This window comes from Jaculus jaculus, chromosome 3 (assembly GCF_020740685.1).
Source record: "Jaculus jaculus isolate mJacJac1 chromosome 3, mJacJac1.mat.Y.cur, whole genome shotgun sequence".
In the NCBI taxonomy this organism is placed as follows: Eukaryota; Metazoa; Chordata; class Mammalia; order Rodentia; family Dipodidae; genus Jaculus; species Jaculus jaculus.
This window is the reverse complement of record NC_059104.1, coordinates 189,446,488-189,474,263: the sequence shown is the minus strand read 5'-3', so window position 1 is coordinate 189,474,263 and position 27,776 is coordinate 189,446,488. Positions and strand designations below refer to the sequence as shown.

Below are 27,776 nucleotides of genomic sequence, written 5' to 3'. Positions count from 1 at the left end.
AGCCGAAGCCAACCCTCAGAGCCCATGTAAAAATGTTGGCTATGGCGGTGTGTACTTGGAATCTCAGTGCTGGGGAGGCAGACAGGCAGGTCCCTGGAGCTCACAGACTAGCCAGATTGGTGATCTCAAGGCCAGTGAGAGACTGTCTCAATAAAAGGTGGGTGAAAAAAGGTGGATGACATTCTTGAGGATAACACCAAAGGTGATCCTCCAGCCCCCACATGCATGCTCAGACATGTGCATATTGCCTGCACACACATACGAACACATGCACACACAAAATACACCCAGTGCTGCCCTCTCATTCAGTCCCGTGCTGCTGTTGCACTGACTCCTTGGGGCTTGGGAGCACCTAAGGGTGTTTTGCACCTGCCCCAGAACCTTCACTCTAGCAGCTGCCTCTGCTGAACGTTCTTCCCTGGACCCTGGCAGGGACATAGCTTCTCATCATTCAGACCTTACTTTCAACTGCTTCTCAGAAGAGTCACCTAGCCCTGCCCCAGGGAAGGGAGCAAACAGCCATTCTATTACAGCATGCTGTTTTGATTCTCTGCGGAGCTCTGGTTAGTCTCCCAGATTACCTAGAAGAGGTACTTGGTGTTATTTCCATCATTTTATCCATCCCCACAAGAGCAGGGACGTTCCTCACATTGTCTACTGCTCTGCCTCGGACATAAGCAAGACACCTTGCCTCAGATAAAATGAGAACTAACACCTGAGGTGTTATCTGACCTGTGCACAGTGACACACTTATGTACACATGCACACACACTGAGACAAATATGTTCATTGTAATATCTATACTGGGTTATAACTAAATATTGGATACTTTAGTCTTACCACGTTGACACATGAAGTCACCTGTCATGGGACAAACTGGGTCTGTTGGTTAGTCTTCACTGCAAGGTTCATGAGTGTTATAAAGCAGATGTCCACCCAGAATCTGTATGACCCTGTGGGCATCTCTGCTCAAGAGTGGTGAGCCACTCATTTTGTGGATGAGGGACCTAGGGCCAGATAGAGGTCACAGGGCTGATGAGTGGGGAGAAGAGATGCCAGATCAGCTATGCAACTTGAGCCTGTGTTCCTCATTATACTGTAACTATGCTGTACTGCTCACAACTTGGACTTGAGATCACCTCTCCCCTCCTACTGGATTCCTCCTTGAGTGATACTTTCATGAATTGTGCAAAAAGACATTGTTTTCTCCGTCTGTCCTGGTCCGCTTTCCGCTGCTGTGAACTAAGCAGGCGGGGTGACTTATAAGGACCAAAGATCTACTCCACTTCTGGCTCTAGGGTACAGCAAGTAAGGCCTTCTCGCCGGTGGCTGCTCTGCGGAGTCTGGAGGTGATACTGGGAGTCACATGGCAAGAAAAATGCAGACAGGAAATGGAGACACTGGCATTTTTCATAGATCCACTTTAAAGTTTTAAAAAATATTTATGTGAGAAATGAGGGGGGGGGAATGGGTGCACCAGGACCTCTAGCTTGCAAACAAACTCCAGATGCTTGCACTACTTTGTGCATCTGGCTTTATGTGGGTACTATGGAATTAAACCTGGGTCCCTTCCTATGCAGGCTAGTGCCTTAACTGCTAAGCCATCTCTTCAGCCCATAGACCCACTTTTAGAATAGCCCACTATGATGCTTATGTTATCAGTTCGACAGGATCGAGAATCACTTGTGTGAGAGAGATTATTTAGTTAGGTGGTGCAAGGCCGTGAGTAATTCTTTCGGTAGGTTAACTGAGGTGGGAAGACCCGCCAGAACTGTGGGAGCACCATCCCAAGGGCTGGAGTCCTGCACTGTGTCAAAGGGAGAGCTGGCTGAGTGGCAGCATTCGTTGCCATTTCCTCACTGTGGGGACTGAATGTGCCCAGCTTCCCCAGGCTCCTGCCACCATGCCTGCCTTGTCACGGTGGACCGTAACAGAACTGAAGTGAGCGGAAATAACCCCCTTCACCCTTAAACTGATTTTTGTCAGGCATTTTTAAAGCCTTTATACAGCAAAGGGCATGCTTTTTTTTTTTTTTTTTCGAAGTGGGGTCTCACTCTAACCCAGGCTGACCTGGAATTCATTATGGAGTCTCAGGATGGCCTTGAACTCACGGAAATCCTCCTACCTTTGTCTCCTGAGTGCTGGAATTAAAGGCATGCACCACCTCGCCCAGCTTAAGAACACACTTTTTAACATTTTATGTATTTATTTGAGAGAGAAAGGGAGAGTGACAGAAGAAGGAAGAGGCACATAGCGAGCAAGTGAGTGAGCGAGCGTGAGAGAGAGAGAATGGGCAATGCCAGGGCCTCCAGCTACTGCAAACAAACTCCAGACACGTGTGCCACCTTGTTACAGACAAATGCCACCACACCAGGCATCTGCCTGGAACATGCCTGCTCCCACAGGAGCCTGCTTTATGTGGGTCCTGGGGAATTGAACTTGGGTTCTTTGGCTTAGCAGGCAAACATCAACCACTTAGCCATCTCTCTAGCCTTTTGTTAGGTATTTTTTTTTTCCTGGCAACAAGAAAGTAACTAATACACTCACTGATATATCTGTTCATTATTTTGTGAATTAATTCATCATGAGGGTGAAGCCCTTATGACACAATCACCTCTCAATACCTCCTAGTGGGGATTAACTGAGTTCCAATGGGACCAGCCACAGGATGTCAGTTCCCTGTAGTATAAGATGTGCCGATATGATGAAGCAAGCACAAGCATTCATCCAGCTGAAATGCCTCATCTTCACACATCCTCCCCCACATGCTGCATCTGGGTCCTGGGCCCTCAGTGGGAAGATTCACCCCCTTCCTCGGCCTGGGTCCATAGTACTGTGGGGAAAGCTGGGTGCTGGGCTCACGAAGTCCTCATTGGATGGTCCAGGAAGATCCACGTGTGTCTATGAGCACACGTTGCAAACCAGGGACACTTGTAATACCTGGAAAGGTTAGAGCATCCCCCCCACACTTCAGGACCAACTTAGCTCCTCTTCTTTACATCTGGGGCACCCCACACCTTGAAGGGGGTCTTGACTGGGCAGGGAATAGGAGAAATTTGAGGAAGGAAAGAGAAGAGAGGAAGAGGGGAGGAGAAGGAAGCTGGGGGAGATGGCTTAGTGGGTAAAGTGCTTGCCCCACACGCATAAGGTTCAGAGTTCAATGCCCAGCACCCATGTAAAATGCCTGGCGTGGTGGCATCTGCCTGTCAATACTAGGAGGTATTGAGAGGTGATTGTGTCATAAGGGCTTCACCCTCATGATGAATTAATTCACAAAATAATGAACAGATATCTTAGTGAGTGTATTAGTTACTTTCTTGTTGCCAGGAAAAAAAAAAAAAAAACCTAACAAAAGGCTAGAGAGATGGCTAGGTGGTTGATGTTTGCCTGCTAAGCCAAAGAACCCAAGTTCAATCCTTGAAGCTCCCCGGACAGCTAGTCTAGCTTAATAAGTGAGGTCCAGGCCAGTGATGGCCCTTGTCTCAAAACCCAAACCACACTAAGCCAAACCCAAACAAGCAAAAACCACTGGTGTCCTGAGGGTGGGGATGACACCCGAGGTTGTCCTCTTGTCTCCACACATTCGTGCACCCATGCACATACACGCACACATGGGACAGAACATGAATGGATGGATGAATTAAAATGTTCTCTGCGTCTCTCTGGAATGTCTGCTTTCCTCTTTTACTCCTCTTCTAGGGACCGGAGCTCAGCCCGGATGATGAGATAATTTTTTGTTGAATTTGCAGTTAGGCTGGGGTTTCTGCGCCCCTTCACCTGGACACTTGGGCAATGAACCACTCGGGGAGACACGGGCAAAGGGATGCTTTCAGGTTTCACAAAGCTCCAGCGCACCGAGATGGGCGAGCAGAGGAAACCGTATGCTGTCTCTTGGTTTCCGAAGGCCAGGCTGTTAAGTAGCCCGAGGACCCCTTTCTTAGTGTCCAAGACAGCGGACATTAGTCTCGGCGTGGAGGAGGACTTGAGTTCCTAGTGGAGAAGAACTTGCAAGCCGTCAAGCCCCGCAGGCAGCACGGAGCCCCCAGCAGTGACTTCCGAAGGGCTGGACAGTTCCCGGGAACCGGCTGAGGGCTGTGCGCGGCCGGCGGGAGCTGACCCGAGGGGAAGGGTGGCTTTCTCGGCATCTGCAGCCACGCGGGGTCCGTGAAGTGTCCAGTGAGCCTGTCCTGTCCCTCGGGCGCTGCAGGAACAAGCCCGCTCCCGCCGGAGCCCGCCCGGCCCCAGCCCCGACTCCGGAGAGGCCCCGGCTTTCTCCAGTCCTCGGGAGGGGGAGAGACTCGGGACCCTGCTAGAGGGCCGGGGATGCCGAGGCCGCCCATTGGCTGGGAGGCGCCATATGAACCTCCCTGGTTGGCTGGCGGGAGGGAGGAGGAGGCGGTTGCCGGGGTAACGGGAGGCCGGGAGCCGCGGGAGCGGCGGCGGCCGGGGCTGGGGAGCGCCGGCCCGAGTGCGGCGCGGCGGCGGCGGTGGCGGGAGACGGCTCGCGAGGCCGGGTGGGCGCAGGTAGGAGCCGGCGCTGCCTCGGGGGCCCGGGCGGGCCTGGGTGCGGGACGCCGGGACCGGCGTCGGAAAGTTTGTCGCCCAAGTGCATGGGCCAGGAACCGCGGACTTGGGATGACCCGGGCGGGCTGGGGGTCGGGGCGGGGCTGAGGACGCGCCGCCCGGGGCTCGCCTGGGCTCCGGGACGCCGAACGAGGAAAGGGAAGCTGCGAAGCGCCCCGCCCCGGCCGCATCCCCAGAGCCCGCCGCGGGCCTTGTCCACGGACGCGCTGGGAAACTTCCCCGGCAGCAGCGGAGGCCAGGCTGGGGGCCGCCAGCTGGGGACGCACTTTCCCGGCCTCGGGGGTGCTGGCACACGCCCCCATCCGGAGTGGGCGTGTGTCCCTCGGTGGACGCGCCCCAGGCTGGCCGTCCGTTGTGCAGTCCCGTGCTCTCGAGGAGGGCTCTGTGGGCGGCTTTCGGTGCGTCCCGCTCAGGCGGTGGTGGCTCTGGGTGTATCCCCTCGCGCCGGGCCCCCGAGTGTTTGCTGGTGGCCTGGGCATCCGGGAGCGCCGCTGGGGTGCTCGGTCTGAGTAGCGTGGCGTGGCCGCCCCCTGCATCGTGCAGGGTCTCCCCTTGTGCTTACAAGCGTTGGGTGCTTTTCTGCTGGGGCCCCAGCTTTCCAGCCACCTCCGAACCCGAACCCGAATGTGGGTCCGCCACGTTGCCCTGTGTGTGTTGCTCTGATGGGTGTGCGTCTCCGTGTGTGATATGACCAGCTGTGTGTGTGTGTTTATGCCTGCTTCCGTCCTGTCTGTCTTCTCCCGGTGTTTGTCTATATCCGCGAGTGGATGGGCAGAGGTGGGTCCGAGCTCGCTCCAGGGCAGGCCTTGCGCTCGCCCGGGCTCTTGTTCTCTCTCCCACACTCGGGTAGGAGGTGGCGTCCCATCGTAGGAGCCTAGGCCCTCCAGGGTGTGCACCCGGGGGCCAGCTCCTTTCTTGTTGGCAAAGGGACTCAGGCTGCGGAGGCAGCAGCAGCAGGGCCAGCCTGTGCGGCCCAGCTGGAGCCCTACTGACTTATTTTTGTGTGCGATCCTTTCTTTTCTTGGGAAAGAGGAGGGAGGGAGCATGCTCTGCTGGCTCTCTTGCTTGCACAGATAAAGGCGCTGGGGTTGGACGCTGGGTCAGCCTTACCGGGGATGGAGCATTAGTGCCTGGATAACAGACTCCTTTGGGGAGCACAGTTCCCCTTCTCAAAGTCCCCAACCCACCATGCTTCCTTGGGCGCTCCTTCGCATTGCCTTCTACAACTTATTTATTGATCAATTGATGAAAGGTTAAAGCAATGCCTGGTTTCTTCTGTCACCACTGACTGTAGGCTCGGTCTTGGGGATGAGACCTTCCCAAGACCCCGCTGAGGAAGCTGAGCTCCTTCCACCTGGCAGACCACATGTTCAGTCTAGATTTGAAACCTGGGCCGGGAACTTCTGCCGAAAGGAGCGCAGGAGAGAGCTTGCGGGGGAGGATCCACTTACAAACACCTTGGAAAACTTAAGGCTGTGTTGAGACAATGACTGAAATGGGCTCAGAAATTCCACACTGTGGCAGGAGTGGTCCAGCTGGCAAGCCCTAGACTGTGAGCTGTTTAGTGCCTGGAATTCCCACCCGGTGCTTACAATGAGCTAAGCAAGCAGAGACTGCAGTGGCCTTCTGAAGAGCATCTTTACCTCTATGAAGGACTCTGTCCTGGCCACCTTGCAGGCTGAACCTCTATACTGGTCCTTCAGGAAGGAGGCTGGGGCAAGTTTGGGACTGGAAGTTGAAGTCCTGTATAAACTATGTTTGGGCTAGGAACCCCTGGCAGTGTGTTCAGATGTCTGCAACATGCGGTTTTCTTTTGAGCTTCCTGAAGCTGGGGCTTGCCCACAGGCTCCCCACAACCTGATGGTGAAGCTAGCTTCCTGTGTCCCTGTGCCTTGTCAGGGCTTCTGGCTAATGTGTGACATGGAGGGGAAGCTGCTGCGGTGGGCCTGGATTCAAGATCAGTCCAGCAAGCATGTTCACTTCCTGGGAGTCCAGCTCAATGTTTCTTAGCTCTGTCTCTGTGCTCCCCCTCACATTGTATTTGAACTTCTGAGACATTCCTGGCAGTAAGAAACAAGAACTTTTGCATGTGTAATTGCTCTTATACAGTACATGCCCCTTGCCAATCAGGAAGTGATAGGATGTGGCAGCTAGCTGACTGCAGCATCCTTTCTTCCTGTGGCTCCTCAGCCCTGGCACCAGGATGCAGGATCACAGTGGCCATAGAACTGGTGGAGGCGACTTCTAGAGAAAACAAAAGGTTCACAGGAGGTGTGACACATTCCCCTCACTCCCTGCTAGTGGCTGGGAGCTATTTCTGTTGTGCCATGTCTGTCCCATATGCACTTAGGGTATATGTGCGTTGGCTGGTGTGATGGGATGTGACAAGGTCTCACTCAGGAGAGAGCACTAGCTCAGGATGAGGTGCAAAGCACAGAGCTCTTCTCAGATTTAGGTGCAGCCTAGAGCTGGAGAAGGCCTTACCAGGCTGAGACCCTTCTGGGCAGGGCTTTTCCCCACATTTCATTATTATTTGTGAAGACAGCCAGGAGCTATAGAAAGTGTGGACTGTGAACTCAGGCTGCTTATGAAAAAACCAAATGGTTGTGATCATCCCAGAGCAGCTTGGCTATGAGCAGGAACTTTGAAGTCAGACCCAGGTTCAAATTCCAGACCACAGCTTCCTAGCTGTGTGATTTTATGTCATTTGCTTTACCCAATTTGTTTGATCTTTAACAGAAGGCTAAAAGAAAGATTATTTGTAGCAAGGTAATTGGCACATAGCAAAACCAGAAGCTTGTGGAGTGAAGGGATATGCAGAGTCAGAGGTGACACCAGGCATGAGGCAGACATCCCAGCCTCTGGGGCAATTCATGCGTTCTGTACAAGTTATTCCTTCATCATTCCCAGCACAGCAGTAGGTGGCTGGGTCTCTCCACCCCTGTATGTTCTCATCACTTTCTTTTCTTTATAGATGAGAAAGCTGAGAGTCAGAGAAGTTAGGGTTCTTGCTTAAGGTCCACAGTGAGGAAGGTACAGAACTGAGACTCACGATGGGCTGCATCTGTCTGAGTCTCTAGTTTCAGGTGTCCCTTGGGATTCTAGAAAGGGTACACCTGGGAGCCAGTTTGCCAGGGCTAACAAGAATGAATCTGGGGCTTGCTTTTGCAGGGACCCCTTGACAGTGCTGTGGCCAGGGTTCTGACTAGCAGCCTGGAGGGTGTGTAGTTATTTACTGGGTCCTCATAGGACTTCCGTCATGTCAGCCACCTCTGCTGGCCCTCTTCTGGACAATTGTCTCCTTGTTGATTCTATTTCGATCAGAACATTGTGACTTCAAAATGTTTTGGTCAGGTGTTCATGGCATGCTGTATAGGGCAAGCCTCTGACATTAGGGGGTGCCCCTGCAAAGCTACTCTTCTGGCAGCTTCTCTACCAGGCACCCAGTCCCCTTCTTTCCTCACAAGCCACCTGTGCCCTGTAACTAAGGCTCATGACTGCCTTTCCACCTGCTTTGGCATGGAGCAGAACAGAAATCTTGTGATGGGTGATGGCTTCAGCTTCAGTCCAAAGTGGCCTATGGGAGGGACAGCTGTGGGTGTCTGTCTCATGCAGGCTGTGTCCGGATCTGGCCTCAGCTTTCCCCAAGACTGGCACCACCCCAAGTGCAGAGTAGCTAGCATTTGGTTAAAAAATGTTGGCGAGACACTGGTGCCTTTTTAATACAGCCCTTTCTCCCCTCGGCCCCTCTTTCCTCATGGTGCTGATGTTGTGGGAAGAGGCATTCATAATTGTCTATTAATGCACCCTTCTACAGACTCTCAGACCTGTCTCTACCTCTCAAACTGTTCAGGGAAGGGTACAGCCAGTGGCAATTTTTTTTTTTTTCTGTGCAGTGGTCCCGTCCTCTCTCCTCCCTCCCTGCCCCTCCGGTTTCTGTGACGTCAGACAGGAGGTGACTGGTGCTGCTCAGCCTGCAGGTGCCAGGCTGGGAATGCAGCTCTGCTCTGTGCCACAGCTACTTCACTCTCTGAGATCTAGGGAGTCTCGTCTTCCCCGTTGGTGCTCGGCTGTCTCCAGCAGCTGTAACGACGGGAATGGGGAATGACGATGCTCTGGGCCTCACAGGCCATTTTCTCTCTCTTTCATCATGCCTTTTTCGGACTACAATGATGGTGAGGCTCCCCATGCAGGTTGGAAAGATAATTCCTCCTTTATGGGGTTGTACTGCTCTTTCAAGACCAGGAGAAGCAAGGAACCCTCAGGTGTGCTGCCCATGGATGTGGTCAAAGTGCTGAGGGTCTCGAAGGAAGAGCGCTGGCTGTGGCTGGGCTTAGCCGTGTGGCTCCAGATGGTGGGTAGACCAGCCTGCTCCCACACTTCTCTACAGAAGACAAACCTGACCACTGAACATTTTTCCCTCAGGTCTGGGTGCCACTGCAGGAAGATGACAGCCAGGAGGGGAGCCACGGCAAAGACGAGCACAGGCAGGAGCTCCGCGGGGTGGCTGGCAACGTGGTACTTATGGTGACTTATGGGAGCCAGGGGCTGCCAGAGAGGGATGTGGATGTTATCAGCTCCGTGGATTAAATGCCCATTTACATTGTTACTGACATATAAATTATTCGTGCCAAGCAGACAATAAAGAAAAGGATTTCTGGGGAGCAGAAATGTGGCGCATGCCCCAGGATATGGACTCTTCTTTACCCCAGTCTGTCCTTTGGGTTCTGGTGAAGTGAACTGCAGGCCCTCAGTAGAACCCCAGTTCCTGTTCTCATGATGTTGGCAGCAGCCTTCCCCGGCACCAGTGCCATGGTGATGAGCAAGCTTCCCAAGTGGCTCCTAAGAAGACAGGAGGGCCTTTGAAGAACAGACATCCCTCCTTCTGGCGGACTAGGTCTGCAGGGGTGAGGGCGCGCCTCTTGCATGTGGGCCTCATCGCTGTGCTGGAGAGAGAAGCACCGCTGAGGGAGACTGGGATTTTATGTCTGGGAAATGGAGTCCATCTCTGAGGGCAGCCAGCAGCAGCCGAGAAAGCTGGTCACTCATGGACTGGAAGACCAAAAGAGGGTAAGTGACTGAACTTTGTTGCTTCTTGGTGCTGGAGTTGCTTGGCCTGGTACAGTGTCATTGGGCTCGGCGCAGTGTGGTCCTGCTTGATTCAGCGCGGTCCAGCTTGCTGCAGCGTGGTCTAGCTCAGCTCGGCGTGGTTCAGTGTAGCTCTGAGTATCAGCAGATGTTTATTCATTGATTCTACCTGTCTGTCTTCTCTGGTTAAGGAGGTAGTGTGGTGGCCCAGGCCTTGCCCTTTTAAGGCTGTTTTGATTTGTTGGTAGTTAAGTGGAGAGATAAAGAAAAGAATCATGTAATAGAAAGACAAAGAGTTTCAGGCTTTAAGAAAGTTAAGAGAAGTACTGGTGTTTTTCAATCAAGTATGTGTTTATTTGTGCTGTAGCCCCTTTGGAGTTCATATACACTTAGCACCATTAAAAACATTGCTTCTTCCCGTGGGTTTTGTTGGAGATTTTCTCTGTGTAGTCCACTGGATCTTGTGAACATGGATCACAAACATATCCTGCTGTACTTACTAGCCCCATTTGTGAGAATGCCACAGCCATTTAAAATGACCCATTGAGTACAGACCATTTGCTGTCATTGGTCTGAAAGCCATAGTCACCCAGGTCTCATGTCTGCCAGTTAAAGTTCAAATTGTCTTCAAAAGCTAGGCATGTTGGAGAGGAGCATTGTGCGGCTGGCTGTCTAGGAAGGAAGTTGAGGCTGAGTTTTTATTTACCAGGCATGACTGTGCCAGGGCTAGCAAGGGTTAACTGAGAGGCAAAGGGCCAGGCTCTGTGCATTTCCTCTGCCATGTGTGATGGTGGACAAACTTCGGGCATGCTGTCTCTTCCCTTGTGCTCGCAAAGATCCATTCTTCCTAGTGTGAAAGAAATGCACATGAAAGTGAAAACTCACTTTCCAGCTCAGCTCATCATGTTTTAGCTGGGTGAGTATGTGTACTTGTGTGAGTGTATGTATGAAAGGATATCTTTTACCCTATCAAAGGATAAAAATAAATGGAAATGCATTTTAAAAACAAAGATACTGACTTCATTCCTTAAAAAAACCCACTCTTGAGACTGTGGCCACTGTAATTCAGGAAGAACACCCACTGTTTCAGGCACCTGGGAATGTGGAATTTGTTTCATGGTGTTTGTTTACCAAGTGTGTAGCTTGCTGGACATCTTATTTCAGCACGAGCTTTCTGAGAGACAGCAGGAGAATTGCTTGTGAAGAGCAACATGAGGAATGACTGTATTTGTGCATAAGCTGGGTTTGGTGTCCAGACACTCAGTGGAGGAGCATTTGGGACCTCTGACACCGCAGAACATTTTAATTGGGCTAGTGCACCGAGATGATACGCAATTATGATGGCTCCTCCTTGGCTAGGTGTAGCTGTCTGCGTTTCCCATCTGTTCTTGGCTCAGGCTGGGCTGGGTCCACATGTACATGGAGCCTCTGGAAGGAGGATACAACCCCAAGTGAGGCTCAGTGGCAGCTGGGGTGACATCAATTGGTCATGCTCAGCTGACATTCATTTTAACTTGAACTCTAGCCGTCATGGTGATTATTAAATTTATAATGATATATGTAAGATCCATTTTAATGACTCTCCATGGTTGGGTGAGCCCTCACTTGTGCTGGCAAAATAAGGCTTAATAGAGTATCACATTTCATTTTCCACTGAATTTTCTGGGCAATGGTTAAAACCTTTCTTAGAAGGAATGAGATTGTTTGCCCTGATAGTCATTGTGACTGAGTTCCATGTTGCTGGATGACTGTTCTGGGCTTCTAGAAATAGCACTTCAGTGGTTTCTTTTGGCAGCAATGGTGCTTCTGTTGTTGTGTGCATGTATGTGTTTGTGGGTAAACACACACCCCATTTGCATCAAGTGAGAAGATGAGAAACCTTCACAGTGTGCAGCCTGGCATGTCTTGTCCGTGGAGCTGCAAGGCAACTGCACCATGTTTTGGCTCAGATACCAGGGTGAGCTGAGAGCTCCTCTTTAGGGGGAGTTGGCTGAAAATCCCACAAAGGCAGCAGCAGTGAGGCAGGCGTCTGCTGGGGAGATGGGAAGTCTCTGCAAGCATGTGTGAGTTACTGGTGGGGTGGCATCAGATCCTTGTGGCATTGCTGTATGTGCACACACACACACACACACACACACACGTGCACACATGTGTGTGCTCAGTCTAGGGAAGGACCACTGTGGGATGAACCGAGATAAGGCAGAATGCTCCCTAGCTTCGATTTTTCTGCATCCCACCATCCTGACCAGTAAGGGTGCTTCTCATGTACCTGGTTTTGTTTGCATCACCTGTGGATGAAGCAGCTGGTTTAGGGCTCAGCTGGGATGTGAAGCTTCTATAATATTGCTTGATATTTGCAGAAAGTTGAGCTCATGTGCAGTGCTACTGTATGGCCCTGTCTGACCACTGGGCTCTATGCAGAAGAGGATAGCATTACTTAATTATAGGGATGAAAGGAAATAAACTAGCTAGGAGGTTGCTACCTGTTAATCAAGTGAAATGCTCTATATATCTGTAGGACAGGTCACAATGTTGGATTCCTGTTTTTCCTCAGAGCACTATACAGGATTTGGTTTTAAATCCAAGTCACACATTACAATTTCAAATATCACAGAAGAATTCAGGATAAAAATTCTTATTTCCCCTGATTCTATCCTGTGGTAACTGACATTAACAGTTTGGTTTCTGTTGTTCCTGAGGTTATTTTTTAATTTGTATTTTCTTTTCTTTGAGGTAGGGTCTCACTATAGTCTAGGCTGACCTGGAATTCACTATGTAGTCTCAGGGTGGCCTTGAACTCATGGAGATCCTCCTACCTCTGCTTCCCCAGCGTTGGAATTAAAGATGTGCACCATCACACCTGGCTATAATTTTTCAAAAAATTCTTTATTATTGTTGGCTTGTGTTTCTGAATAAGATGAAACAATAATACTACACACAATTTCAGGAAACTTGCTTTTTTTATTTAACATAGTGTAATCAGAGCACTGCAGAGACACCTATCTCCTGCCTTTTAATGACTGTTTCATAACTATTCCTGCAGAGATGTACATTTAAGTTGTTTCCAGGTTATTTCTGGCTCTTAGATTTTTGTTTAGTGTTACAAAATTCCATTATTTGTGTATTCAACAAGGATTGAAATGACATGGTTCTAGGCTCAGGGAAATTAAGTAAGTAAGTAAGTAATTAAAACCTAAATATCTACATGGAGTTCATGGCACCCATGTTGGGCAGCAGCATGGTCTGTTTGCAGACAGTGGCTTATGTGCTAAAGAAAATAAGTAGGCAAGGTGGGGACATGAAGAAAGGAGTAAATTTTTTGCCATGTGTATATGGAGTATGTGCAGTGTGGTGTGTGGTGTATGCACACGTGTACATAAGTGTGTGCCCCCATGTGCACACGTGCGGGGTCAGAGGAGAATGCTCTTCTGTGTGTGTCCTTAGATCGAGTCTGTTACTGGCTCTATAGCTGCTGCTTTCAGTCACACTGACTGGCCAACAAGCCAAGTGATCCTCTGGCTCGTGTTGTCCCCACAGGACTGGGGTTACCTGTGTGTGTGGCCATGTCCAGCTCTTTCTTTCTTTCTTTTTACATGGGCGCTGGGGAATCTAACTCCGGCGATCACAAGCCCTCGTCCCCTGCCAGGCCCTCACCCTTGTGCAGCAGGCACTCTTACCTGCTGAGTCAGTTTCATATTCATTTTTAATTTTTTTCACTGGATATAAAGTATATGCTCTAAAGTTTGTAGATTGGTGGATTTTTTTTCATGTGTATGTGTGTGGTGATATGTGTGCATGTATGTATGTATGAGTGTGTATTTTTGTATGCATACTAAGGCCAGAGGTCAATGTCAGGGGGCTTCCTTTATTGCTGTCCACCTTGTTCTTTGAGGCAGGGCTTCCCACTGAACCTAGAGTCTACCAGACAAGCTAGTCACTGAGCCCCAGGGATTCCCTATGTCTGCCTCCCCAGTGAGTGCTGGGACGACAGGTGAGCCTGGTATTTTGACATGAGTCCTGGGGATCCAAATTCAGGTCTGCTGTTTGCAAGGTAAACGCTTTACTCATTGAGTACCCCCTCCCATTCTGGGGGATGTTTGTTTCTACCTCACAAATGTATGCAGCTACTCCACAAAACTAGATGTACAACATGTCTTACTATGGAATGGTGGGTTAACTGAGCTGGGCATAAGGGGCCTCTACTCTGGGACAGGCTCCTTGGGGTGGGGACATCAGTGACAAGTAGGAGCTGGCCACATAGTCATCAGGCAGTGGGCTGCAGATACCAGTGTGCCCTTTTGCACCCTGTGCTGGGGATGGGACCCTTGCAGAGCTCTTGAAGCTCCTCTCTCCCCCGTTGCTGACTTGCCCTGGCCAAAGTGACTCCCTCTGCTTCCCTGTCAAATTGAGATCTCTAGCTGAGTCAGGACCATGCTGGGGACACCTGGGGTTCTAATCACCAGAGACAGAAATCCAGCTGGGCAAGTACTGCTTTGTGCAAGAACCCACTTAGCTCAGATAGGAGAAGTCAAATTTCCTTGCCAGACACCTATTGATCAGTCAAGGGAAGGACTTTCTGATTGATTTTTCTCTCTACCTTTTCTTAGAAGTTTGTCCTTCACAGCAGAGCTTTCCCATGGAGGATGAGCACTGTAATACAGGCATCGTGCTGGGCATCTCAGAGATACTCCATGTCTAAGTGGTTGACAGTGGAGGTTGATTTGAATGCTCTCCTGGCTGTCACCTTCTCAGCATGAAAGCTTCCCAGAGCTCAGTTTTAAAATGACTTTAGAGCAGGGAAACTTGGGATTCTTCTTGCAATTGAATGGCTCTAGATTGTCAAGCATGGAACTTCCAGAGAGCTTGTTTGGCCATGCTTGCCCCGCTGGCCTCTCTTCTTCACGGGAGTCATTGCATCTACATCATTTGATGTCTCTGCCACCTCCCAGAGGGCAAAAACGCGCTTGCTCCGCAGCTGCAGTGGACCTGGTGTTCGTGTCTCCTCTGCCCTGTCCTTCCACTCTAGTCATGGGCCCAGGGTTTCCTGCCTTGAGTGCAGCAGTGCATTGCTCTCTTCTGGCAGATGACTCTGCCAGAGTCCAGTGACCACCACCTTGGTCATTGAGTCCTCACTCTGTTCTCTGGAGAAGCCATCACCCCAGCGTGGCCACTTTATGCCATGTCCAACAATCAGGGTGCTGGGTGAAAGCCGAAATACATGCATTTTTTTGTTACTTTATGAAAGAAAGAGAGAATTGGTGTGCCAAGGTCTCCATCCACTACAGTCGAATTCCAGATGTGTGCATCACCTTGTGCACATGTGTGAGCTTGTGCACTTGCGTCACCTTTGTGTACCTGGATCTGGAGCATTGGGCATGGGTCCTCAGGCTTCACAGGCAAGTGCTTTAACCGCTAAGCCATCTCTTCAGTCCCCATGAAATCTTTGACCTCAGACTAACCCTGGAAGTGCTCCCTGACCTCCTAGAGCCATGTCCCCAGCAGTGCTTCATTATGCATAGCCATGAAGCCAGCAGCACTGTGCCTGGCACCGTGTAAGCACTCTGTAAGTGGAGGTGGGTGGAACTATGTCCTCTCACCCTCTGCCTCTCATCTCCCCTTGCCAGGTCGACTCTGATGTTCGGTGTCTGAGCAGCCCTCATGCCATCCCCTCACTCAGCTGTTGCTTACATGTCATGTCTGCTCAGGAAGGACCTTGTTCCCAGGCTCTTCCTCATTCCTCTTGGAAGAATGGATCCTCACCATGTTTCTACACCTTGCTCAGGTGCAGCCTTGGCAGCTGTTAACTGTTTCCTCCGTATGCCTCCTCCAGGTCTGGGGCCTGGTATCATCCATCTCTTCATCCCTGGCACACAGGACCCTCCCCCGCCCCATACTTCTGGAAGAAAGCTGGCACATGTGGGTGTGTGGTCCTCCTCCTTGTCTGCTCCAGTGAAGGTGGATCTTGTTCTCTTGGTTTATTGTGTCTGCTCATGAGCAGAAGAGGGAGCAACAATATGTAAGAGAAGCAGACACGCCAGAGTTGTGCATGGGTTTGAGACATCCAGTGAGGAAGGCTAGATGGTGTCTGGAGCATGAATCAGAGCAGGTGCGTGGGTGTGATGACATGAGGAAGAGGCAGGAGGTCTGTATTAGTGAGGACCTAGTGACAGAGTGGGTGGAATTGCAGATGTGACCAAACATTAGTGTGTCTGTGGCTGGAGGGCTCTGGAAACTCCTGGATACAGCATCTTGAAGCAGTGATGCCTTTGAAGCTTCTCCTGGTGGAGGCGCCCTTGTCCTTGCTGTGCAACAATGGGAACCAGACAACTGTACTTCCTTCTAGGCTCAGAAGGAAGACAAAACAAAGTAATCTTCCCAGGCGGAGATGACCGCATTTAGTACACTTTTTCAGACAGCATTTAAAAACCCAGCCAATTAACCAGGAATAGGGAGAGGAGCATTAGGCCCCTGCTGCATGCAGGAAGTCCTGGGAGTTCCTGTCCCTTCATGTGGACCTTCCGCAGGCTTTTGGTGTAGGCTTGTTTATTTATTTTTATTGTTCTTCTAGTGCTGGGGATCAAATGCCAGGCCTCGTGCATGGCAGGAAAGCACTCTGCCCAGCTGGGTATGGTAGCCCATGCCCTTAATTGTGTGACCTGAGAGGCTGAGGCAGGAAGAGTGGCAGGAGTTTGAGGACAGGTTAGGGAACGGCATGCGTCCCACGCCCTCCTAAGCTAGAGTGAAACTGGCCTTAAAAACACTCTAGTAAAATAAAGTTACAAAGGGAGATGTTTTCAAACCAACCAACCAACCAAACAAACAAACAGAAAACCCCATTCTACCACTGAGCTGTATACCCCAGCTCCCTTTATATAGGCTTTCACAGCCCATTTTCTGGAGGCAAAGACTTGGGTCAGGGGTTAAACTTAAGAGTGTCTACTACAGTGCAGGACCTCACTACCATTTCATTTCTCCATTAGGCTTTAAATGACCTTTTCCTACTTCTTTTGCAGTTATACCTAACACACACACACACACACACACACACACACACACACACACAGTGTGGTGGGACTGGCCCGTGTGGCATCACACATAGACACAGACACAGATGCACACACTCTGTGGTGGGATTGTCTTGTATGACATCACACACACACACACACACACACACACACACACGCACTGTGGTGGGACTGGCCCATGTGGCATCTCTCTCTCTCTCTCTCACACACACACACACGCACACACATATATGCACACTGTGGTGGGTCTGGCCCATGTGGCATCACACACACACACACACACACACTCTGGTGGGACTGGCCTGTGTGGCAGTTTGTTCACCTTGGACCATGCTCGCGTTTGCCTTCAGCTTTCCACTGTCCCATCGCAGTGAATTGCAGGCTGCGTGTGAAGCAGACACGCTGTAGAGGCATCTTCTCCTACACAGTGGACTGAGCCCGAGGTACTGGCGATGTGGTTGGGTCCATACATATGACACTAGGTGCTGGGTGAAGAAGAGCCCACTGGCTAGGCCTCTAGCTCTGTGCCATGGCTGATTGCTGGCTCCTTGGCCTGGCCACTCTGCTGCAGCTCTGTGGAGCTGGGAAAGCAGCAGCTCCAGCTTGCTCAGCCTCCTGACAGGTCGCAGGCTGGCTGGCCGGCCTGTCTGGCTGGCATGAAGGCAGGGGAGTTAGCCAGGCGATGGGGCTGGTCACTGAGGCCTGACCATAGCACACCTCACATTCGTGGAGGAGGATGGGCCTGAGTATGGGCAGAAACTCTCAGAGGGGTCAGAGCTGGCCCCTCCCTCATCTCAGTGGGGAGATGTGAGACAGCTCAGGACTAGTTACCATCCATCCACTCATGGGCATTTATTTATTGAGCACCTATTGCATGCCAACCAGATACAGTAAGAAGTGCCAGGGTTACAATGATGAGCTTAGGTTCTTAGGTCATGGAGACAAGGTTCAGTTCAACCAGGGATATTAGGCAAGTGTCTTTCTTTTGGGGGTTTGAAGAATCCAGGGAAGGTTCACTGGAGGAGAAAGAACTGGAGATCTTCATGGAGAGGCCCGAGGGAGAAGCACAGTTGGGGGAACTTGAAACAGGAAGATGGATAGAGGTCCTGTGCCTGGGGTAGATGCTGGTTGTGAAGGTTGAATCATGCCCTCCTCGAGTCCCTGTGTCGAAACTCTCACTCCTGATGTCATTGTCTTTGGAGCTGGGGCCTTTAGGGTGGCAATTAAGGTTGATCATGGTCCTAATGACAGGTCCTCCTCCAGAATGAACGGAGGCCCTGTAAGAAGAACACACCAGGGCCACAAGCACACAGAACTAAGGCCACGTGGAGGCCTGTGTGCTCAGTTAAGCCATACAGCCTATGGAGTTTTGCTGTGTGAGAGCACAGGAATGCCTGGCTGAACAGTGGCCTCTGGCAGTTTGCTGCAGTTGTCCTGGGCAGTAATGTCACTCAGGGTGCCCACCAGGTCTGATCTCTGCCCCTACAACCTCGAGTCCCAAGGACCTGGTCAGAGCCACAGAAGCCTGACTGTTTTGTAATAAGTTTCTATTCCAGGGTAAGGCAAAGCCAAGAGAAAACTGAGCCCAGACAAAGGGAACTGCATCTGAGGAGTGGAATTTGGCAAGCATCTGGATGTGGCAGACTCACGTTTCAGGTATAGATGTCAAGGAGTTTCAGGGAGAATGGTGATCAGTGGCCCCAGTGTCACCTTATATTGCATTATTCTAATGCCGTTGGGTGCACCATGACCTGCACTTTTCACAGGAGAGCAACTGGTGTCATCTCTGGTGGTCGAAGGATGTGAGACACAGACAGGTCCATGACCTTCCATCAAGTAACGGGATGATGCCCAGAAGGTGGTGAAGAGCTCCAATCTTTTCTCCTTCAAGTTGGTTTTTTTTTTTTTTTTTTTTTTTTTTTTTTTTTTTTTGTAGAGAATAAAAGATCCTTCCTTAGTTATAAAAATGAATGCTAATGTTTTGTTATTTTAGATAAACTTTTTTCTTACTTTTTGTTCATTTTTATTTACTTGAGAGTGACAGAGAGAGAAAGGAGAGACAGAGAGAGAGGGAGAGGGAGAGGAAGCACTCCAGGACCTCCAGCCACTGCAAACGAACTCGAGATGCACGACTCCCCTTGTGCATCTGGCTAACGTGGGTCCTGAGGAATTGAGCCTCAAACCGGGGTCCTTAGGCTTCACAGGCAAGCACTTAACCACTAAGCCATCTCTCCAGCCCCCTAGATAAATTTTAATGAGGAAGATCTGGCAGGTTTTGTTTTTAAAATCTCATTTTGGAGATCTTTGGAAATTCCAGTTATCTTTGTCCCTTAAAGGTGCTAAAAGTTGAAGGATGACACAGACACCTCTCACCTCACAGGTGGCCACTCCCCATTGGTGTAATCTCGGGGATGTTGCATGAGGAGAGCTGGAACATGAGCACACAGGAGTGACCGTTGCTTTTCTGTCCTGCCCCACACCGGCTTCCAGAACCAAGTTACTGAGTCCTCAGGATGGAAGAGGGACAGGACCAATAATAAGGAGTAGTAAGAAGAGCTGGGCACGTGGCTCAGTGGAGAAAGGTGCTTGCTCTGCAAGCCTGTGGTTTGGAGCTCAGCTCCCCATCGCACACAGAAAGGTATAGACAAGGGATCTCCTGTGTGCAGTCTACAAGGGCCTGAGCAATGGGTGATGGAGTGAGAATTCCGAAGCTCTAAGGCCAGTTAGTCTGGCCTTCCCACTGGCAAACGACAAGAGAGACCCTGTCTCCAACAAGAAGCAAGGAGGGAGGTAACACCTCGAGGTTGTCCTGTGACCACCAATACCTGCTGTAGCATGCATGTTCTCAATCTCTCTCTCTCCCTCTCTTACACACACACACACACACACACACACACACACACACACACACACACACATTTAAGAAAATAAAAGTAGTAATAGAGCCACATCTCCTTCTGTATCCTACAAAGTGATCCAGGACTGGCACATGTGTCAAAGCCCTATACTCACCTGATCTCTTTAGATGTTATGTTTCCCCTGTTGGCTGGTGCTGTTTTCACGCATTCCTACTTTAAAATAGCTAGAACAGCATTTTAAAGTGAAGGGGAGCAGGTGGCAATGTCACCTCAATTGTCTGGTATTGCTGAGCTCACAGCTTTGGGAGGTTTTCATTTGGGATCATTTGTTTAACCTACAAGTCTGTGTATCTTCATGGTGAGCGTTGGGAAGTTCATCATGACAACTGCGGGGAGGACCATGAGACACATGGCACTTGAAGACATCAGCCATCAAATGGCGTCTGTCAGGATTCCTGTCATATGGCTGCCTCGGCCTGGCGGACTCTGCGTCTGTAAGTGACATCCTGGGGGAGTCGAGGGGGCGGGAGCTGAGGAACTGCCGCTCGCTCGCTTAGGGTTACTTTTGATTAACTGTGGCCACAAAATTCCTTCTGATGTAAACCTCTGTTATAGTGCATCTTCCTACAAGTCTGCAGTACATCTTCCTTCAAGTAACATTCCTGTAGGGACCACTCTGACCCCGTCAATCTTTACATTAAATTGCCATTCTCAGGGCTCTGGAATGTAGGGTTTGAGTTGTATATGAGCCAAAGACACACTTGCCAGTCAAATCTTCACTGGAATATGTTTTATGAATGTCATTTGTTATAATTCATGGGCTCCCCTAAAAACCCAACACTAGAGGTGGAGAAACTGGTTACCTAGAGGTGAGTTCCAATTAATCAAGGTTTTCCGAAAGCCACCCAGGGTTACCCTGCTCCCACAGCTTAGATCTCATTCTTGCATGCCTGGGGTTTGAATCAAAATAATGACATCTCTGACTTCCATCCTCAGGCATTAATTTTTAATCTTTCCTTCTCTTTGGGATAATTAGAAAGACAGAGGTGTGGGGGTTGGGAAGAGGAATGGGAGGAGATGTGGGTGGCATAGATGGAGCATGGATTTTTACAATGGAGACTCTTCTCAACAGACAGCAGTGGCAAGCTGTTCACTTGAAGGGAGGAAGGACTGGGTTCCAGTAGGTGGCTGAGGAGGGCAGATCAGGGTGTCCTGACAAGGGACCTGGGGTAACATGAATTACAGAGGAGGCAGAGAAATAAGCTGGTGTGCACATGGGCCCTTTCCCCCTGGCTGAGCTGAGTAAACAAAGACCAGGGATCTGCTTCTAGCACCCATGATCCCTGGGGACACTGGGAACTGGCCAGACAGAGAAGGCCTGCATCTTCTTTGCAACGTGCAAGATCCTGAGACCTTTAGTCCGTGTGATGCCATTTCAGGGATACCAACCTAGTCACCTGGGATCATGGGACCTATACAACAAAGTTTGTGTTTCTATTGCCTTTTAGGTGTGTGGGGTGCCTTCTGGGAACCCCAGAGGGTGGATTGGCATGAGAGGCTTCTTGTGAGAGTCTTAAGCTTAGGTTAAAATAGCACTATTTTTTCTCTATGGTTATAATTTAAAAATGCAACAAGTTAAAAATTCTCAATGGCATTGAAAAATCTTCATGAGAAGCTAAAGAGTTAAAAAAAAAAAAGAATTGTAGCTATTATCCAGTGCGTTTCACATGTATAACCTGCCTAGAATTGACCAATTAGTTTCCGTATTGTAATAGTCATTCCGTTCCATGTTTGTTTCTGCATTGGAACACATTTTAAGGTGTTTGGCTCAGAGTAGAGATCAATAAATGTCTATTGAATGAATGAGAGGCAGCATTCTGAATGGGGGTGTGTGAAGAGAGGAGTTAGGGGCTGCCTTTGACTCTGAGCTGGGTTCTTGGTGACACTGAGCAGTAAAGAAAGGAGATTTTAATTGTCTGAGTCTGCAAGGGAACAGAGGGTGTCTGGGAGCTCTGCAGGGCCACTGTCCTGTGTTTGTGAGTCTTCAGGTCTGTGAGGATTCTCAAGTGCCTTATGATGGTGCATCTATTATTTGGCTCCCTGCTCCCTTCACAGCAGAGACCCCTTCTCCCCTTTCAGTTTTCATGAGTCCATAGTGACAGGTGACCTGGAAGGTCACTTCATTGATGTCTGCCTGGGCTGACTGTTTAGAGGTGAGAGAAGAGGTGAGAACAGTGGTTCAGATGTGCCCTAAAGGGGAAGCAGTGAATAAATCTACGCCAAGTGTCCTCACTTGTTTTGGCATGCGGGGTAAACTGAGTGACCTGGGAGGGAGGAGTTCCTGCTTTCAAGGGGGGAGAATACACACAGGAGCCCATGTGATGTTCTGAGATGGGGACAGGCGATGTAGCCATTGACTGAGACACCTGGGCTTACCTGGAAGTTTGTGGTGTTAGGTTACTTGAACTCATTTTTTTTTTTAAATTTAATGTATTAGTTTTCTTTTCAGTAAATACAGGCAGTTTGGTACCATTATTTAGGCTCATCTGTGATCTACCCCCTCCCATTAACCCTCCTTGTTAATGAAAATGGGTCGTGCATTGTGGAGTTAGCCCCCAGTTATTAGTATGATAAAGCCTCAGAGGCCCCCAACACCTCAGCACTGAAGCAGACCAAAAATGAACCCAACATGGCTCAGGGAAATCTTGCTGAAGAGGGGGCGGAAAGAATGTCAGAGTTACATGTTGGGTCATGATTTGCAGACATTTATCATACTTGAATTCTTTGTCTCGAGGATTCCTCTAGGGAATTTGGAGTGTGGCGTTTAAAAGAAACTGCTCTGAGCAGAGAGACAGATTCAGATGGCCTCAGAGTGTCAATCACGCTTTGTAGGTCCAGGAAGTAAAGCAGCTTGAGCCCCCTTAATGGTGTTGGTTGTTTCTTTGCATCTCACTGCATCAGTCCCCCTCTTTTCTTCCCACACCCTGGCCTCCACTGCTCCTCAGGGGTGTTCCTTATCAGCCCCAGTCCCAGCACTGCCTGTCTCTTCACCTCGCTGTCTGCTGACTTGCCCTGAGCATGTCAGTCCAAGCATCTGATTGGCCCACCTCTTCTTGTCAGGCCCACAGGCATGCTGACTTCTCCCTTGACCCAACCCCATAGTCAGACTCTCCTGAACCGTCCCTGGTCTAGATCCAAGCTTCGGCCCATCCTGGCCAACCAGTCTTAGCAAGAAACCTGCTGTCCACACTGAGTGTGGTGGTGCATGCCTGTGATCCCAGCTGTCAGGAGACTGGGGGAAGAGGATTGCCATGAATCTGAGCCAGCCGGGTGACTTAGTGTGATCCAAGACCCTTTCTCAAAAAGAAAACAAAACAAAACAAAAAAAAAACTTACTAAGTAGATAAAAATAAAGAACCATGTTGTCCGTTTGGTGAGAATCCCTTCCCTAATACCTGATCAAAGTTTCACCCTAGCTTTGATGTAGAAGACCTGCCTTCAGCAAGAATCCTGCCAGGTCAATATAACGAGAGCGCCTCATCTCTGATGTCTTCCACCCATTCCCTTGCTCCCACCTCTTAACTTTGCTTGTCGGCTCTAAACCCCAGCTGTCTTTGCTGAAGAGCTGAGCCCCCACTCCCTATTACAAGACCTCATTTGCAGTAGTCCTTCTCATTACAACAACTGTCATGATATTTACATTCTGAAAAACAAACCTATCTGGAAAGGTAGATCAGCCAGTTTAGAGTGGGGTTTATTTCTGCTCTTGGTCATTTACATTCCAGAGTGACAGCTATGACTGGGTATGTCACATCTAATCCTTGGACCTCACTATCCTGTTGGATTGGTGTGAAATTCTTTGACTACTTGATTTAACCTTTTGCTGGGATTTGGGAAACAGGTCATTTGGGGGGACAACTGTCTGTCTGGAAGGCAGGGAAAGTTCCTAGAGACAAAATACCTTTTCCTGGATGCCATCCATGATCCTGAGCCAGGAGACGAAGCCCAGGGAGCCAGCTTGTTCCCCAGACAGCCATGGATGGAGGGGTTTGTCTTGTGGAGAGGTGCTGTGGGCACTCTTGCCTCTGGTAGCCATCAGTCACTGGCAGGGCCCAGGTAGGGGAACAGCAGCTAAGCAGCTTGCATTACTAGAGCCACGTGAAGCCCTTTGCCTGTGGTAAATGGAAAACAATCTAATATCCACTGTGTCCTGGAGCACTTTCCAATCGGAACTCCGTGGAGTCTCCAAATCTTGTCATCAGAGCTGAGGAGTTGGGAAGGAAGGGGCAGCTAGAGTTGTGCTGAGAGAGAACCTGCTGCTGAGAATGAGACCCGGACTTCATTCCTGGTGGTCAGTGGCCATGAAGTGTAGCACTTGCCTTCTCATTGCTGGGACAAAACACCAGACCATGAGCAGCTTAAGGAAGGAAGGATTTTCTTCTCTCTTACAAGTCTCAACGGGCTTCATCATGGTGGGGAAGGCATGGCAGAGTAGGCAGTGGGTTGTCACATGTCACAGCAGCAGGAAGGAAACAGTCTGAGTGAGCTAGCTCTGAGCATCCAGTGGGTGGACTAATGACCCTCATGGTCCACCCCCAATAACAACTTCATCTAGCGAGGCTCCACCTCCCCAAAGTGCCACAACTCTCCCCAATGCCACCAGCCTGAGACCAAGTATTCAAAACATATTAGGCTTTGGCAAGTATTTTACGTTCCAAGCACCACACGGAGCAAGTATAGGCACTGTGGATGGGTGTCAGGTGGGGTGCAGAGAGGCTCAGGACAGAGCTGTGGCCTATGACATCACCACCATGAACCCTCACTTTTTTTTTTTTAACCAGGATGCAGGATGGGCCCCATTGTGCTCCACAGACACAGAATCAATGGGCCAGAAAGTAGGATAACTTTTCCATGGTCTCAACAGCTGGAGGCAGCAGACTTGGTCTAGGAGACAGCTCTGGGTAACTCTAATTCCTGTGCCATTTTGACCATACCCCAACACGTGACATCAATGTGCCAAGGAACTGATTTCTACCTCACCATTATTACTTTATATCTGTCTCCACACTGACTCATTTTAAAGGCTAAATTGTCATAGGGATCATATCAATGAGATTCTGGGTTTGATATGCTACTTACTGTCCTTTCTAATAAATATTCTAATAAAATCATGTTCATACATTTTTTAAAGATGTCTGATGTACCACTTAGATGATGTTGTATGCCATTAGGGGGTATACACAGATTTCAGTGTGGGAACCCCTGCTGCATGGCACGAATAACAACAGCAGTTATAACAATGGATTTTTTTATTGTCACCGTGCACCTGGCACTGTGCAAGTCTCATAGTGCACAGAAAATGGCTCTGATCTGAGTTCAAATAGGATCTGATACTTCTTTGACACTTGGGCTCAAGTCACTTGGTTATCTTTTCAGTGCCTCAGTCTACTTACTGTTGAAACAAGGTAACAGTAGGACCTACCTTTTAGAGACTGCCTCCTCTCTAGTGTCTTGCAATCCCATTCAGTTCTGATACTGTTTACCCAGAGCTTTTAAAAAAATATTTAATTAACTTACTGGGGAGAGAAAGAGAAAAGAGGCAGATAGATAGAATAGACACCCCAGGGCCTCCAGCCATGGTAAACAAATGCCAGACACATGCACCACCTTGTGCATCTGGCTAATGTGGGTAGTGGGGAATTGAACCTGGGTCCTTAGGTTTTGCAAGCAAATGATTTAACTGCTAAGCCATCTCTCCAGCCCCCTACCTAGAGTTTTCATAAGCTCCCATAAGTTGTGGGCTCAGACCCACAAGACCACCTCCACTTCAGCTGTCAGTCATAAGTCCAGATCACCACCTTTCTGATTGGCAGGCTATCAATCAGGTCTTTGTATTCCCTAGAGTGGCTCACAGAACTCTGGAAACTAATTTCCTTGCTATTACCAGTTTATTTGACAGGACACAACTCAGCCAAGTGGAAATGCTGCAGAGCACCAGGGAGAGGCAGGGTGCCCTCCGTGCTACCACTCGGGAGCGCTCCTCCCCCACTGCTCGTTGCTGCTTGGAAGGTCTACCACAGGGGCACTTGTTGAGGTTATCAGCCCCTGGCCATTCACTCCATCTCTGCCCCCCTCCCCGCCCCAGAGCTTGCCTTTTCGTCATGTGATCCATTCTTTTGGGGGCCAGCCTCTGAGCAGGAGCACTTGGAGTCCACAGAAAATCCCCTTCATGTCAAATCACAAAACATAAACAAGTTACAAACAGCAGCCACCAAAACTTACAAATGCAATAGATACTTTTTCAAAACCTACCCTACACTCGGGAAATTTTCAGGGTTTTAGCTCCTCTGTTCCAGGATCCGGACAGAGACCAGACCTGTTGAGTTCACCTTTTCTGTCTGTCACAGAAGCACAGATGATGCCGCTCTTCTCTGCCCTTCCTGCCTCCTGCTGAGGAAGAAGACACCCACCTGCTTATTCCTCAGACATGTGGTCAGACTTCACATTCTTGGGTCCCCTGTAGCTTGCCATAGCACCTTTGTGAATTCCCCCTGCCAGTCCAAGAGGCTCAAGGATGACAGACATAGTGACTTGAAACTGACAGACATCACCATAAGAATATATGTTCACTTTAATGTATGGACATCATGTATTGTAAGTATTAGGGGCTAAGGTACTGTTTTTTAATTTTTATTTATGTATTTTTATTTTATTTATTTGAGAGTGACAGAGAGAGAGAGAGAGAGAGAGAGAGAGAGAGAGAGAGAATGGGCACACCAGGGCCAACAGAGAGAGAGCGGGGGGGGAGGGGAGAGGGAGAAAGAGAGAGAGATTGGGCACACCAGGGCCTCCAGCCACTGCAAACGAACTCCAGATGCATGTGCCACTTTGTGCATCTGGCTTATGTGGGTACTGGGGAATCGAGCCTCGAACCAGGCTCCTTAGGCTTCAAAGGCAAGCACCAACCACCAAGCCATCTCTTCAGCCCTGAGGTACTATTTTTAAGTTTATGACATCATGGCTTACTTACAGGCACGGCTGTCATGGAGGTCTCTTAGTTAGAGAGCATCATTCCGTCACCACTTGTTACTTTTTGTAAATTGATCTGCTATGCAAAATTAGGTTTATCATGCAACCATAGTTTGTTTTTTGATGTCTGTCTTCCTAGGAAGACCTTTGGGCTTTATTTGGGGCATCCATGTTTCCTTCTGAGGGCGAAAGTACACATCTTTCTCTGTTTGGGAAAGAACAAGGCAGAAATAATCACAGCAGAGTTGATTATCCAGATGTGATCAGAAACCAAGCTTTATGGCCATGGGTGACAGCACACATGATAGTATCTGTGCTTGTACAAAAGCAGGCAGGCCCCTGTCTGTCTCCAGCAACTTCGTTTGTCTCCAGCTGGCTGGCCTGCTCAGCCTTCAAGATGCAGCTCACATTCCGACCTGCTGAAAACCTCTGTCCTCTGCTCTCTTATTCTTTCTTCTTTGGGATTTTTCAGCTCTCCCTTTTGTACTTTTTTTTTCTGTCTATAGTATGATTCCACTGAGTCTCTTGTACATGAAGTGTGTCAGCTATGGAGTGCAAATGATGCCACTCCAGCTTAGTGACCTTCAGAAAGTCGCTTCACTGGATGCCTTGGCTTCTTTCTTCATTAAATGGGAAAAAAAAAAAACATAGCTGATCTATGGAGGACTTCACTGGAGAATCACACAAGATAAGCATTAATCTAGTTCTAAGGGACAGCAACTGGGCAGTATAGATGGTGCCCAGGAGCAGTGGCCGTGGCCCTCACAGTGGCTCTGCTCTGGGGCAGACTGGGAGATTCCGGAGGGTGGAGATTGCAGGTCAGACCTGGCTTCTATTCCCAGAGCTAATCCTATGCCAAAGGCGATGTGGCTTCCTGTAGCTGTTCTGTGAGAGGCGCAGGCCAGGCTTCCCCTTCTTCAGGCTGTGCTAGAATGGCATTTGAGTGCAATCAGCATTGGTCAACACTTAAAAGTGGATGTGTCAGAGCTTACTCTGAAGTGTTTGTCTTCCTGGAGAACTAAGTTTTCAGACAAGTTCTGCACTAGACCAATTAATGCCTCCCAGAATGAGCGGGAGTCCAAGGTGGAGACTGCCCTGGCTAACTCGGCAAGAAGGGAAAGAACACTGCTTGTTCTCATAGCAGCCTGCCAGGAAGCATTGGGAGCAGTTCTGAGGGTGGGGACGTGTCACT

The 27,776-nt window shown here is 49.5% G+C and overlaps 1 protein-coding gene across 1 annotated transcript in view; it reads left to right on the top strand.

Moving 5' to 3' along the window:
* Positions 1–9,041: 9,041 nt before the first annotated feature.
* Positions 9,042–27,776, top strand: part of Nav2 (neuron navigator 2) — a 728,975-nt gene continuing 710,240 nt past the window's right edge. The window contains exon 1 of the mRNA XM_045145595.1: positions 9,042–9,654. Within this exon, the coding sequence (XP_045001530.1) occupies positions 9,580–9,654 (75 nt within the window). The 5' untranslated portion in view covers positions 9,042–9,579. The remainder of the gene's footprint in view (positions 9,655–27,776) is intronic.